General features: G+C 36.8%; 1 protein-coding gene across 1 annotated transcript in view; it reads right to left on the bottom strand.

Moving 5' to 3' along the window:
• Nucleotides 1-9,798: 9,798 nt before the first annotated feature.
• LOC102295583 (calcium-binding protein 7) overlaps nucleotides 9,799-16,319 on the bottom strand; it is a 28,568-nt gene continuing 22,047 nt past the window's right edge. The window contains exons 4-5 of the mRNA XM_005928858.3: nucleotides 15,825-15,975; nucleotides 9,799-13,159 (exon numbers count right to left, since the gene is read on the bottom strand). Coding sequence (XP_005928920.1) covers nucleotides 13,029-13,159; nucleotides 15,825-15,975 — 282 coding nt within the window. The 3' untranslated portion in view covers nucleotides 9,799-13,028. The remainder of the gene's footprint in view (nucleotides 13,160-15,824; nucleotides 15,976-16,319) is intronic.

Genomic DNA, 16,319 nt, shown 5'->3' with positions numbered 1-16,319 from the left:
ATGAATTGCTTTTCCCTTTGGTTTAAGGACTTGCTGCCCTCTCTCTTGCTATTAGAGGGTCACATGACATTACGAAACTTAAAGAAGTCCAGTTGTTTTCTTTTTAAGCTCCTTTGTGACCTCCAGAATTATCTGAAATATCACTGTGGTTAGTAATTTACTACAGAATATCCACTGCTGGCACTACCCATGTGGCAAAATAGTAAGGGGAGTATTTCAGGCACTCTTATCTCCAGCAACAATTTGCTGTTTGTTTTTCCTGAGGAATCTCAAGGCCAGATGAGATCCTTCCAGAGAGTTCAAAGTAAGGCGCTCTGGAAGCATAAACCAACCAAGTGAGTCATCAGAGACTCAGACTCCAGCTCTTCACTCCATCTCTATAGCCACCTCACACAAATAACAGATTCATAGTGTTTGTATCTGCAGTCTCATTGTTTTGGTCAGAACTCACCATAGGTGAGGGCTGGATTATAGATAAATCAAAAACGTTGCCTCCTGGCTCAGGTCCTTTGTCATCACAACAATCTAGTACAATGCCCAGAATACTGCAGGTGCTTTCAAGACCTGGTTTTCCATCTCACATTTTCTTCAAGCTTAATCTTCAATTTGATATCAGCTATGCAACTAATTTTTCAAGATTTTTCAAAAGTTAAATCACTGTCAGCTCTATTTTCTCAAACCTTTGATTTATATTACATATTCTGTATGAAGTTATGGTTCTTCAAATAAATCGCTTGCTATAGTAGCATTTGACCAGCTCTTCCTTTGTTCTCAAAAGAGAGTTTGATGAAATGAATATGAATATGAGGCTCATTTGGGCACTTGTATTAAAAAAACTGAGCAGCAGAGTTCCATTTCCAAGCTGGGATGAAACAGTTGCAGGCCTGCCAGTTTGATTCAGGCTGGGCTGGTTTCTGTTTGAGGTGTTTTCAGACAAAAGCACTAAAGTCTTTGGTCTGTGAGATTCCAGGAGGATAAGAGCAGTTAAGCTAATTGATCGACAGTATGAAAACATTTGGTGTGCGCGTGTGTGGGTGCGCTTGTACGCCCAAACACAAGAAAATGCTAATAAATTTTTGAATAATAATAATAATAATTCATTCACAAAGCATGATTTATTTCCCAATCTCCCCTAAAGTGGTTGCTTCTGAACTCTATTTTCTGCATGTTTTGCCTCTCTGTTTTTGTCAGGAGGCAGCAACAGCAGAAGCTGGAAGCCACTGAGCTTCTTAGAATTCTCCAAAGGCGCTTATGGGAAAACATGTTTTAACTGTGATAGTTAGCCGGATGATCGAGCTGCCTGCAAGCTGACAAACAGCTGAGGGAAAAACATATCAGAGGGTGCTGACAGTTCTTCAAGTGAGTCCCATATGTACACATATAGTATATGCATATGCATACACAGAGCTGAAAAGAGCTGAAAGACACGCTCACGAAATAGTCATGCAAGCATAGAATATTGATTTGTTTTTATATTATTATTTTTTCTAATTCTGATGTCATGCTACACTTAGAAGAAAAATTATATTGGCACAGTACTGATATTCAGTTGCTATTAGCCTCTTTTAAGCCTCCAGTTAATGCACCCTTGACCGTCTCATGCTTATTCTTAATGCCCTGCTTAGTCATTTCTTTCCACGGACCACTGGTAGACTCCTGGGGAGAGCAGCTTCAATTCAATTAAAACTTGAAGTTCTGTGACTCTTGATCCAATCAAGGTCTTGGCTCTGGTCCATGAGCATGACATGAATGATAATGACACTGAAGACAACTACCGAGAAAGACAGAAGCAAGACAGTACAGAATCTGGCATCGTGATGAAAACTTATAGAAATGAATTTTTAAAAACGCAAGCATATGCCTGTAAGTCACTGCTGTGTGATGAACAACTGTCTAAAAAGAGACTGTGTTTTACTTCAGTGCTGGAAGAAAAGTGTTTCATCCAAGGCTGTTTTGTGGTTATGCTGATGTAAGTCCATATTTATTTCCAGTGCTAATGATGTGGAACTATAATCAGAGAAGGAGAAACTCTAGAGTCTGTGAAGCATCTCAGTCATCCAGGTCATCGTAGTCTAAGGAGCTTGGAAAGAAAAGCGTCCAGACGAAAGAAGTCCAGACGCTTTTCTTTCCAAGCTCCTTAGAGAAACTCTTGAGAACATTTGCAGAAAACAATAACTGGTGGTCAATAAATTGAAAGAAAAAATGCTGACTTGCCAGTCACAGCTGGCTGATTGCTACAGTTACCTTAGTTTAAGTAAATCAGCGACAAAACTAAATCCCTAAAACTAACATTAGGATAAGACTTGTACTAGTATTAGGACAAGTTATTTGTAACACTTACATATAACTTGTCTTTTAGGCTTCCGCTCAGGGAAAGAGAACGATTGTACACTTTGTGCAGGGGCACTCAGAAGGTAGAGCAGGTCATCTACTGTATTAATCAGCAGGTCGGTGGTTTGATCTTTTTAGTGTGCATTTTGAAGTGTTCTTAACTGATTCATCCTTTGGATTGTGAGTATGATATTAAGTGCTTAAAGGCATGAAGTGAAGTGTTACATGAATATAAGTGCGAATGGGGAATAAAACTGACTTAGTGGATTCCACTAGGAACATACTGTAGATATTCCAGCTATTGTTATATACGCCTGGTTTTTAAGACTTGAGAGAATGCATTCAAATCCTTCTTTTTTGTTTTTCTGATCTTGGGAAAATTCCATTTATATCCTATATATTTTTGCTCATTAATATATCTAGAAGTTATCTATAGTGATTAGGTTATAGAAGCAATATTACAAGCCAAACAGAATGGATTAAAAAAAATGGAGAGAAAGATTGCTTAGAAAATTTTCAAATCTCGCTAACATAGCTCGATCGCGGGCAGGATTCAACTGCAAACACTAAAAACGTTTCTTGTCAAAAACAAATACACCAGGAAAAAATGAAACCAAACAATGAAGAGTAAAAGGAAATCTTGAATAGGACTAAATGTAGCGATCCAGCATCGGCAGTGAACGCTTCATCTGCTATCAGTGTTGACACTGATGGCATGAAATAGGTCTCCTAGATCCTCACTCACACAAGTAAACTGGCCTGGACCTTGGGGTCGACTTGATTGACATCTCTCCTTGGCAGGAAATGCAGCATTGTTTGATTTCCTGAAAGTCTTCTGATTGCTTTATCTCCTGAGCTGTGAACATGCTGGATGAGGCCGGAGGAGGGAGGAAGTGGCTGGCTTGGATGAAAATACATGTTGTTCCAGTGAAATCTAAGTGGAAGTTGGCTGAAGATGAGCAGCTTTCGTGTTTGGCTGTGTGAAACCCTATTATATAACTTCTTTGTTAATTTTCCGCTGTAGTTATTTTACTAAAAAGACCAGACTTATTTCTTGTGAAGATAATCTCCTTGTGTATCTTTTCTGGCTCCAATAATGTGCCATGCTAAAGTCTTTTTTCTTAATAACAAACAACTGCTGCATTTTGCACTCGACCCCACAGAAGAAGGGTTTCCGACATATTGTTTTCCCCTGTTTTCAACTTTTGTGCATTTAAAAAAATGTATAATATCAAGAAGTAAAATTCATTTACAACATATGTTAAAAAACAAATATTTCAAGCACTTTTTGCTTTAGTTTTGATTATTATGACTAAGAATCATCAAAATTAAAACTTCGTGGAGTATGCTGGCTTGACAGTTGTCCAGATGATGATTAATATTCTCCACAAGGAGGGTAAGCCACAGAAGGTCACTGCTGAAAAGGCTTGCTGTTTTACAGAGTGCTGCGTCAAACCATATTAATGAAAAGTTGAAAACAAGGGAAAAGTGTGCTAGAAAATTATGCATGAGCAAAAGGCATGACTGCAGTTCCTACATTCCTAATATCAAGCATCTGAAGCTGACACAACATCAGAGACATCTTATGTGGGCTAAGGGGAAGAAGACCTGGACTGTTGCTCAGTCTTCCAAAGTCTTCTTTTCAAATGAAAGTAAATTCTGCATTTCATTTTGAAATTTGAAATTTATGATGTGATGTGCCATATCATATGCTGGTATTGGTGGTTGCTGGTAGATGACAGCGCAGTCATCCACCAGGAGTGCTTCATGCTTCCATCTGCTGACAAGCTTTACAGATATGCCAATTTTCTTTTCCAGCAGGACTTAGCAGCTGCCAGTGGCGCCAAAACTACTGCCAACTGGTTTGCTGACCATGTTATTTCTGTGCTTGATTGCCCAGCTAACTTGTCTGATGTGAACCCCATAGAGAATCTGTGTGATAGTGTGAAGAGGAAGAAGAGAACCATCCAACCCAAAAATAGAGATAAGTTGAAGTCGTCTTTCAAAGCAACATCGGCTTCAATAAAACCTCAGCGCTGACATAAGCCAATTGCTTGTGTGCCACGTGGCATTACTGAAGTAATTTGTGATAAAGGAGTGCTAATCAAGAATTGAATGAATAAATGAACACACTTTACATAAGTTTGACATTTCTGTAGTGTAATTTTCTAATCATTTCAAATCATAGACTTTAGATTTTTAATTTGCTAAAAGCCATAATTATCAAAATGAAAACATGACTATCAACATGGTTATTATAGTTTAATATTTCTAATTAGTTTTTTTATTTTATATCATTCTAACATTTTCATTACATTCAATGTAATTTCACTTAGTTTCCATAATAGGTTTGCATATTTAAGTTTAGTTTTAATTTAGTATTTATTAGCTTCAGTGTGAGTTTTAGTGTTTTATTATACGATTTCAAACACAAAGACAGAAACTTAGACTCAAAGGCAGCTTTATTGCTAGACGCCTAACTAAACTTGAAAGTACAAAATAAACTAGGCAGGCGGGCAGACAGAACACACAGCTTGGTGAGGGTACAACACACCACAGCAAGGAAAACACAGGGCTAAAATACACAACAAGGGAATGGGAGACAGGAGGGAAACACAGCTGGGAGAAATCAGAGCTAACAAGACAAGGGGAAGCAATCCAGACATGCTGACATGAGACATGCACTTTCAAAGTAAAACAGGAAACACGACAGGCACAGACTTGACACTGAACTAAACCTACGCTAAACACAAGTACACAGGAACCAAAACCTAAGAACAAGAAATCACAAACCAAGAAGAACTGGAAAGCAAGAAATACAAAATCGAAACCAAAAACACTAGTAGTCAAAAAACCATGATCAAATCCAAGATTAATAATAATAATAATAATAATAATAATAATAATAATAATAATAATAATAATAATAATAATAATAATAATACATAAAACTACAACACTGGGTCAGCGACCCAAGACCATTACACCTACTGTCTGTTCAGAGAGGTGTCAGGGAGGACAGCATACTGATTTTATTTTCAATAAATATTTGATCTTGATCTTTGATCTGATTTTATTTTGTCTGTCAGAAAGCCTATTTGTTCCTAGACTTACGAATTTCTCAGACAGTTTTGAAGGAGGCAGGACTGCGGTGAGAGGTTTCGGGTGTGACTCGGTGGCACTGGCAGTTCACATACAAATTAAGAGACACACAACACATTATTTTTCTGTTTTCTAATTTATGTGTGATCAGTGGGGAATTAGGGGATAACTTTAAAATGAGTTCAAACTACTTTTATAGGACTTATAAATAAGCTTGAGCCTAAAGTAAATTGTGTTCTGCACACTGCAAATGTGTATTACAGTTCTGCCTTCTACACCTTTGTTTACTGTTGGCTGGTCTGGATTATTATGACTCAGATGAAGTATTTAATCATTTCTAATTCTGGTCTTACTAAAATATGGAAATAAAAAACCAAAGACTAATGAGCCTATCCAGGGTTTCATCTATGAAGGCTAAACAGGCTCATCAGTAATGGATGAGAAATGTCTCGATTTTTCTGCTGCTGTGAGAACCAGCGCTTTTAATCATTTGCACTCTGTGAGAAATATTGTGGCCTGATGTGACTGCTAATGTCCCTGTTAAAAACAACGTGATCAGATGTTGCAATATGCACTAATATGCATAATTGACAACGCTGCAATTTCGCTGCACCAGTAATCTGTATGCTGTATGGGCAGTCCAGTTTTACAATGACTGGCAAACACTACAGAGAGTCCCCTGACAATGAATTTAGTTGGATAGTTTAAATGTGTTAAGCACAATATTGGGGAATGATAATGACCTGTTGTGTACTAAAGGGAGTAGGGTATTTGGAAGAATTGGCTGAAACAAGAATATCCACTTGAATTTAGTATCAAATTCAAATAAAAAGAGAACAACACTGTTTGACATCGTTTCCAGTGAAATATCAAAACAAACACACACACACACACACACACACACACACACACACACACACACACACACACACACACAAACAATATGGCTCATAAATAGGGAATGTTCCTGCGGTTTCACTCATAGGAGATCCAGGGAACAATGTCAGTCTCATAAAATACAGGAGGTATGCTACAATGTCAGGAGACTGTCTCTGTAATATGTTGCCGATACTGATATGATACAGTCACCAAGGCAAGAGGTCGAATGTGAAGTGAAGCCATAACTAGAAACATTACATGGCTATTATTAACAAACACTATTTAAATGTGTGTTCCTCCAAACAAACCCTATTTAATAGTTTTGGGTTTTCAATTATCAGTCAATACCAGACATTACCAGACTGACATGTTTTTATTTTCTTTTAACTGAAACAAAGGCAAAGTCTTTAAGCTTTCACAAGTTTGTGCCTCAGAGCAACAAAGACACTAGTGATATGCAGAACTTCAGTGAAATCCCCTTTTGGACTGATGCAATAAGAGCTTCTTTTTGCACTGCAGTTGAGCGATAATATTACCGTGAGTCACCAATCCCATAGTAAATCTGCGATAACTCTAGCTTTTCTCTTAAAGGGAAAAAAGTTGGGGGGTTTTAAACAACAAAGCTTCTAACTTTAGCACTGCACCTTCAAGTAGAAACTGAGGAGTGACTCTTCTTTTTCAACCATGATTTGTGGGTTCATGTGCAGCTTCATTTTCTGACCTCCACTGATCATTAGGTCACAATAATGGTTTGTTCCTCTTCCATTGGTTTGTACTAAGGACTATTTATTTTCTGTGTCTCCAAGGTTTTTACGTAGCGCACAGAAAAGATGAATGTCATACCGGTTATTTCCTTTTGATTACCAGTGTTCACCTTGAGGCATTCGGAAACTGATTAATGTTGAGACAAAAGAAATGAAATACTTTCCGATTTCCTCCCCCTCTGGGATTGACAAACCTGTTACTCACTCGGGTAAGGGCTTACGCTGCTATTTGCTATCTAGTTGGGTTGTAAAAAATGTAGACACATTATAAAACAGTATAAACCTTATTAGTGGAAATGTAAGTCCACGATGGATTAACAAGTGAAAAAGCACGTACATTATATTGTTTAATTGTGTCTCTAGAGATTTTTATATTTATCCCCCTTACCTACACATACATTTCTACATACAGGGGGAAAACATGTATATACAAGGATATTCTATTTTACTACTTGCTGTATTTAATAATGTTGAGTATTTCTCAGTATTATTTAAAGTGGTAAGCTCTGTTACTTTTGTTTATCAATCATGATACTCCTTTCCTGTTCCAGGGGAATATAAGGCCAATGTCTTCACACATTACGTGTCCTTTATGTAATTTCATGAACACAACTGACATTTGAGAGTTTTTCATGCCAAAGACAGAAAAAAAAATCTGAATTTAGGAAACAAAGCCAATACATTGTTATTTAGACATGAGTTTATTTGAGTCTACTGACAAATACATCCAAGAATGGCTCTGCAGACTAGGTAGTTTGTTAAGGAGCCTATGTCTTCACCAACCTGAGCTTACAAATATCACCACAAGCATCACTTGTTTCTTCATAATCTGACAACCATCATACAGCACACAGAGTCATAAATAAAGAAAAAACAGTAGTCCTTCATTGTCATGTATTCCTTTTTATATACTGGGCTCCAGCACACTTTATTTTACAAAGAAAATGTTGGAATGGAGTGTCCATGTTCTTCCCTTATATTAGCAATCCTTCAAAGTATCCTACTCCTTATGCCTGTTGTCTTGTTTAATTTAGTGTAGGTCGCTTGGTCAGTTTCAACAACAGACACGGATGTTTTTTCCTTCTTTTTTTTTTTAAGGCCATGATTTCGGACTGTTTCAGCTAGCTGCTACTAGCAACATGGCTAATCTTAAAAGTGTTGCTACTGTACTAAGCAATAAAAAATTTAAATTTAAAGAGAGACAAATGAAAATAAAGCTCATAGCTAAGTCCATATGAAAGAAAGTGCTTGACTTTCCAAGTGTTTGTTAGCTTGCTTCATTTCTAACAGAAATGTTAGCACCAAGCGCCTCTTGAGAGTGTTTTTTTTTCTACACACTGTTTTTTGCAGTCATGCATTATCATTATAAACCACATAAATAGAGCAGTTTTCGAGAAGCGTGCATTGCTCTGCATATAATTTGCATGCTGCGTACGACTGTTGCAGGTGGTGAGAGCTTTCTGAAAGTTAAAACACATTACAACCTATTTGAGTTCCACAGACTCAGGAAAGAAAGGCATTTTACTTGGATCTACTTTGTTTAAAAATTGATATCCACAGAATTAAGTTTTATTTGCCAGTACTTATTATTATAAATAAGTATACCATTTTATAGATGAGAATTTAAATGTACTTTGATTCAAAAAGCTAATGTATATTATATTTGTATTTGGTGTAAGGTAACAATCAGTGTAAAAAAAAAAAAAAGTTCTTCCTCCAGTGAAGCGGCTTTTTTAAAATTTTGGATCTGCCATGCTGAAGATGTCCATCGGTAACTCTGAAACCCTAACTGCAAGCTGCTCCAGGCCAGTTTGCTCAATTCAGTTTATTTATTTTTATATAGTGCCAAATCACAACAACAGACTGCCTGAAGGTGCTTTATATTGTGAGGTAAAGACCCTACAATAATACAGAATTGTAAACATGCTTCCCTTTTGCTGGAAATCCAATGCCATTTAGCATAAGAAAATGTCAGCCCTAGTGGCAGCAATGAAAGAAAGTTTTCTTGGCAATCAGTTTTAATGTTGATAGTGTCATTTTTAAACTGCTATCAAAAGCTGAAACAAAAAATACATACTAATGCATTTTAAAATTTTCACCATCCACAGGGTTTTTTGTCTTTTTGCAAAAACATAAACAGTAAGTCATGTGGTATTTGGATAGGTTTTGCATCTCAAGATGTCTTTGGAATTTAGCTACTTTACATTGTTGGCTACCTTACTTTACAGACAATTACTGACGTGTCAAAATGATTCAATTATATGACATACTGCCGTTTTAGTTATTCAAGACAGTCTTAGATAGGATTGTTTTAAGTCATACAGTAATAGTACTGTAAGTAATTCAGAAAATTCTATTATGTGCATATAAGCCAGCAGGTTATAGTTAGTTACTGTTAGAAATAGTATCCTCTAGACTGCTTTAGATTAGGGCAGCCTGACTATAGCTCTTGGAAATATGAAATAGAAAAGGTCATTTTGTCGGGATAAATGTGACAGATGGGGCCAAAACACTCTAAGCCAAAGGGTGTTTCCAAATAGAATAAAGCAAGCCATGGATTCAATACACCACAAAAAATCCATCATTTTCTGTGGATTTTAATCTGAAATGTCAGGATGTCGATCAATACCACTGAAACTGATCCACACCATGTCATAGAGTTATCCCGTGGTCTGTGATTGAGGATTTGACAAATCAAAAATGATTTCAGACACAATATAGACACAGTTGTTATATGGTTTATTCAGGTGAAACACTATTCCACAGACATAGAAGAACATCAGGTGGAGTCAATGAACAGATATCACATGTTCAATAAACATTTTTGCAAGATCCAAAGACAGGTATAAAGTACAGTGCAATGCAGAACATTCAGTAGACTACCAACATGTTTGTACAGTTTTTTTTCACCTGTTAAAAGAAAATAAATATTGGTTTGTACATTTTGCTCTGATAATAAATAATACATCCATGTCTGATGGATTTCTATGTTTGTGTACAATGCCAAAATGTCTCAGAGAATATGGCAACAAATCAAATTAATAACTTTATTCCCCAATGACAATGTTCCCTCACTGGTAATATAGGAAGTGAATGCGAGCATCTTTTGCCAGTCAGGTAATAATCTATTCATCACATTCTAGTAAAAAAAAAAATAGATACATCTATGGTAAAGTGATTCTTTATGTCTAAATTATTTTTGGAAATGGATGAACAATCATGGCGGTGAGCTGTATTTGTGCGTTGCAGCACATGTTAAAGTGCAAAATGGAAACAAAGGTTTATCTGAATAAATGGACTTTTATCGTTTTTGTCTGTGTTCCCCTAAGAGCTGACACTTTTGACAAATTGCTGAGGTGCATGTGATAGTCCTTACCCTGCCTGGCTCTGTGAGATAGTTGTGTTTTTGATTTCTGTTTGTGGTTTTGGCTCCTTTTAGATCCAAGTTTGAGGAACAGCCAATCTCCTTGTTAAGTCTGATGTAATAGCCATTACTGGGTCCAAATACTCCCTCAGATCCCAAATGCAAGCAAACAGTGAGGCACCATTTCAGTGGTTATTGTAGCTGTTTTCCTGTGTAGTACAGGCACCCATGAAAAAGGAGGATGTATAAGGTTGAGAGGAGTTAGAAGTTGAGTATTTTTAAAACAAAGTATTAAAAAAAATACAGATCAGCACTGCTATAACTTTGGGTATTAACAAAAATCAAACTGGGATTGAAGTTAGGCTGTTGGACATACAATTTCATGAAAGTAGCTGCAACTCATTTGGCTAATTGTTGGTGAAATAATTCCTCTGCAAGTGCCCGAAAGCTTAGAAAACACCATCTATAACACAAGGTTAGTCATGATTTCCAAGTTATTGCAATGACGACGTCTCGTCTGCCAAAATATTTTATATAGACATTGTTGTTGAGCAGTATTAGATCTTTTTGTGAACCATTTAAATAGTAGTGCAGGGTACAATGAGTTTATAAAAGCGTAACTTAAATGTATGCTAAAAATGAATTTTGCTAATAAGAAGCTGGCAGTGGCAGAATGATGATTTTTTCCCATTTGACTCAGATCTACTGAATGAGGGACACAGCACTGCAGCACTTAAAACACTCGCATCTCAGACAACACAGTAGAGGCTTGGGCAGAAAGCAGTATCATCAAAAGGTCAATACATCACGACTTAACAAGGGATATTCATAAGATCTGTCTTTATCGAGTCTTTTTTCAGGGTACTGTGGAGGGCTTTTTTTTTATTTTTATCTTTGGCTGGTGTTAAATACAAGTTTATAAGAGACTGCAGCATTTCTGATTTCTGTTCAATAATTCAAAATGATCAGATTTCAGAAATTGTGCCCTTATGTGGCCCAGTTCTCCAGTCACAGATTCCTCCTTAGCTTTGGTAATGTTGGCTTATATGTACAATACACATTAATAACAACAGACCGTACCTAATTGCATGCACAACAATCTAAACTACACACTTTGTGTGTTGTTTCACATGTTATTAGTTTATTGCAATTCTTTGCCATCCAGCCCCTGTTAAACTTTAACTCAATGGGCAGCTTCAGACATACAGTCTTCTCGTGCTTGAGCTTTCCATCTCAATGAATAAGACAGTAGTTCCATTTTCCCTTGAACATCACCAAATATATCTGCTCTTAGAAGTGCTATAGAAAACGAATGCAAAACAATTTCAAGGATTCATGTCTGTACTGAGTTTTGTGTAACGTCTTGTGTCTATTTCACATACAGTTATTGCTCTTTAGCAACATGTCCAGACATAAAAACACTTAAAAAGAACAAAATACATTGCTTCACATTTTTCCCTATTACCAACCAGATGCATATTCTTTAAATACTTGAGTGATGTATTTTTTACTCAGTTACTGCCCCGTGAGTGTGTGATGACTTCAGGCCTGGATGTCCATAGCTTAGCAATTCCAAAAAAAGACTTTTTCTAGGAGCATACTGTATATTACCACAGCCCTTCTTTGTCATGCAGTTGTATGCTTTATATTTGTTGTGAATGCTGATACCCTGCACCACACACAATTGCTCACAGTTTTCATTAAGGAATCGAAAACAGCTCTAGTACACAGTCATAACAATTAATACATTAAGAAGAACTTTTACAAATGTGTCAAGACGACTGTTTAAATCCATGCATGTCATGCATAGATGATGATCATTGTCTCAAGCCTGCAAAGCAGACAGAGCCAAGTGTTTACTGCATGACCAGTTATTTTCAGCCAGTTGCCTGTCAGTTCAGCATCTTCCCCCCGAGAACAGTTAACCTACTTCACCCTGCACCATCCTGCTAAGACCAAAGCCCCGCAGCCTGTGAATGAATGGGAGCATCCACACAGTCACATCCACCGCCCTGCAAACCTATTAAACCCTATAAACTATTATCTCACTTTCTTACCAAGCTATTGTTATTCCCAAGTGGTTTTGAACAATGTTGCACCCCCATATAATTTCTGCAGAGCACTGTGCACTCCAGACCTTGCACACATTGACACTTCCCACAATATTTCACAGATTCTTTCTATTTAATATTAACAAACCCCATAGTACACTGAACAAATATAAAACTGGACAGTCACTAAACTCTCTATAGCTGCCACCATACTGAATGCAACACTGCTCAAATGCACATAGCTAATGAATACTAAATGTTGTGTTACGAAGAGTGATATGTGTAGTTAGTTGTCCATTATAAGAGTGCCACTGTTTCTTGGTACGTAAGGTCCAGGTGTCCTTGGAACTGTAAGTTGTCGGCATGTATTTGCCACCAAGACAAATGTCTGTGTCCTTGGGGACTCCAGTTTTTGTATTCTACAGTCATGTTTTATTTTACACGCATGTGATTGTCTGTATTTGTTTTTGAGTTTCATCTTCACAGTCTTTTATGGTAGCCAGTAAATGCTGGTCAAGGCAGAAAACGCCTCAACTCTTATTTCATGCCACTTCGCAGCACCTGATTAGCTGCGATGAGCATGACGCTGATGATGAAAGCAATGGCAAAGGCGCATATCAGGCTTTTGCGCACACAAGTTTGCTTGACTTGCTGCGTCGGGCTGGAGCCTGGGGAAAAGGAAGTAGGAAGAGACACAAGGAAAAGCAAAATGAGCTGAAGGTCCACTGAATCTGGTATTATTTAATGGTTGAAAGACATTTGATTGTTATTTCCAAATGAAAAGCTCACCACAAAATCATACAACTACAAGAACACAAATGAAGGGGAGAGTGCACAGCCAAGAAAATTTGCTTTCACACCTGTATGCTACATAATTACATCTAGATTGAAATGTTAATTGGAGTTTTGGAACAATAAACCAATGAAAGGGCACCCGACTGGCACATTAAAGGACAAAACATCATCAAAACTATTGTGAATCAAAGGTGTAATGTTTAGGTCTAACGCAGATGCAGAATCATCTCCAGTAAAGTTAGAGTTGTACTTTTACATCTCCCCTTCCCCAATAAAAAATAAATAAATGAAAATAGATAAAATATTGTTTAAAAACAATTTACATAGGAGAAAACATCAAATTACTTTTGAGAGAAAATCATCAGCAAATTTCATGTATCTAATAATAAAGAGGCATAATTTGTTTTTTTGTTTTGTTTTTTTCCCCACTGAGTGAGAAGAAAGACAGAGGGGAGTAGAAATAATGTCATATTTTTCATATTACAGAACAGCAGCCTATAAGAGCACAGCAGTTCACTTACTGCTGATAAGCACCTAGAGCACATTTTAATCGAGTGAGCTTGCTGATGGGAGAAACTGGTTGATGGGAGGGCTGAGTTTTGGTGTGTTTTTTTTTGTTTGTTTGTTTGTTTTTTGTTTTCAAATGCGATTGTGGGGAATTTTGAAGTATGAGAACTTAATCTGAAAGAAATAATAATGTATTCATACTGTTCGACAATGTAAATAGTTGTTACTGTATTATTATTATGATTTGGGACAATATAAGTACAAGCAAACTGAATTGGATGCTGGAAGGCGGAAGCTTAATTCAAAACAAGTTGATTAGTCCAAAAATACAAAGTCCAAAATTTCAGGGCCAACTCGGGAAGAAAGCCAGTGATCGAAAAGACAGACTCACAGGGAACCAAGCAAGGAGATACTCAGCAATGCAGAGAAGAGAGCTGAAAGATACAGCTATGAGGACATCACAGCAATGAACGAGACAAGATTACACACAGGTTCACAAGTGGAGAGCTAACAGGTGGGATACACAGCTGGAGACACAATGAGAGGTGGGGGGAAGTTAAGCTCAACACACGACACAGAGACCAACAGTTATAAAATAAAACAGGAAGTGTGACACAACAGAATAGGAGAATTGGATTAACTTGACACGTGAAGAAGACAAGAGGACCAGGTGAACACAGAAAGACAAACAAACATCAGACAAAGTGAAACACAATGGAAACACAAAGTGAACTAAATGAAGTTCACTAAATAAACAAGGCTAGAAAATAAGCAATAAAAACCTATACAAAGCAGGAGATGAACAAGACTTAGGACACAAAAGGGAATAACAGCAACGGCATATATAGAAAAATAAACACTGACAACCAAGATACACAAAAAACCAGAGATAACCTAAAAAGTAGACCTTTAATTAATACTAAGCAAAAATTTAGACAGAGGTTGCTGGAAAGATATAATAATTAACAATATATAGTAAAATACAAAAAATGTCAAGAGAAAACAAAAAAAGAAAAGAACTTGAACATACATTTCTTTACACAAAGCCAAAGGAATTAAACATTTATGAAAGAAAAAGTACTCAAAGACCCAGAAACCATGATAGGTTTAGCAGATGGTATCGCATTACACAATCCTGGCTTACTTATTGTTGACTCCTTAATCATTGTAGAATTTATCTTAAGATTTTCCTCACTGAAGTACATGACAGAAATACTGACCCCATATAAGCCAGTTAGCAGCTTTGGATCCACAGGTGGAGGCCTCTTGGCTTTTTCAAAGTCAAAGTTTAAATCTAAAGGTGGCTGTGCTTTTTTAGCAGGGCCCCTTAGCTTTGGAGTGACCTGCCTGGGGAGGTAGGGCTCTCAGAATCGTGACTTCTTTTAAATCCCTTCTTAAAAGCCCCATTTTTTCCAGACTTGCTTTTATGTGTTGTTGTCTTTTCATCTTCTATCTATGGTCCTTGTCATTGTTGCTTTTAGTGCTTTTACTATTTATACTGGCCTTTCCCTGTAATTCGAAATCTCATACTTTAGACAAATACATAATCATAGAAAAGGACAGAGCTTGCAAATGTGATGTAATTTACAAGTGAAGATCATTTGTGAAATTAATAACAGATATCATTTACAACAATTAACAACCATTTGTATGTAGAGAGTGTCTGTGATTATCAGGGCCTGAAGAGCCCAGAAAACCTTGTGCTTTGTTTACAAAGACATTGTTATTAGCATAAATAATACATTATTATATGTAAATGTCATATCTTTTAAATACACCATGAAGAGCTACACCATGTTTCATATAGCTTTAGGGACCTATAACCTATAAGCAATGCTAATTTCTACAAAGCAGTTAAAAGTAAAAAAAAAAAAAGAAAACCCAGAATGTTATTTTTTATTCAATATTCATATTTTATTCATTTATTTATTTATTTAGTCTCTAGAAAATCTTGATTACGTTCTAGACTTTCGCTTTAACTTCAGGGTACAAAACACACAGCAGTATGCTGAAATATAGGAGGTTCCTTACTGTCTATGTCCACCTGGCAGTCCTCGGGGTTCTCTATGTGATTCTCCTCAGTCATTATGATGTTTTCGATGTCTTTCATGGAAAGATGATCACAGAAGGTGTCATACAGTAGCCTCTTCAGCTCCTCCACTGTAAGCTTCTGCATGTCACACTGGGGATAGACACACCAAACATTAACGTGGACACAGGCTGGAAGGCACAGTAAAAACATTCAAATGCAAAGACAGAAATCTATAAACACACACAGGCATAAAATATAAAGAGAATGTAAGTGCATAAATAGCACTGCTGTCTTGTAATTTAAAGAAAATGTTTTCTGCAGTGTAGGCTTTACCAGAAGATGGAAAATATGAGTGATATGAATGTGCATTTTAGATTTCTAAATGAATGACATTTAGATCAAAGGAAAATTTGAGTGAGAGATTCCCCAGGTGGATCTGTTACTCAACAAATCCTATTTCTGATTTGAGTGCAAGCTCCTCATTTTAGGTGAAA

Source organism: Haplochromis burtoni, unplaced genomic scaffold (genome assembly GCF_018398535.1).
Source record: "Haplochromis burtoni strain Fernald_Lab_line unplaced genomic scaffold, NCSU_Asbu1 Contig_111, whole genome shotgun sequence".
NCBI classification, from domain to species: domain Eukaryota; kingdom Metazoa; phylum Chordata; class Actinopteri; order Cichliformes; family Cichlidae; genus Haplochromis; species Haplochromis burtoni.
Note: the sequence above shows the minus strand (reverse complement) of the source record. Positions and strands in the feature narration are given on the sequence as shown.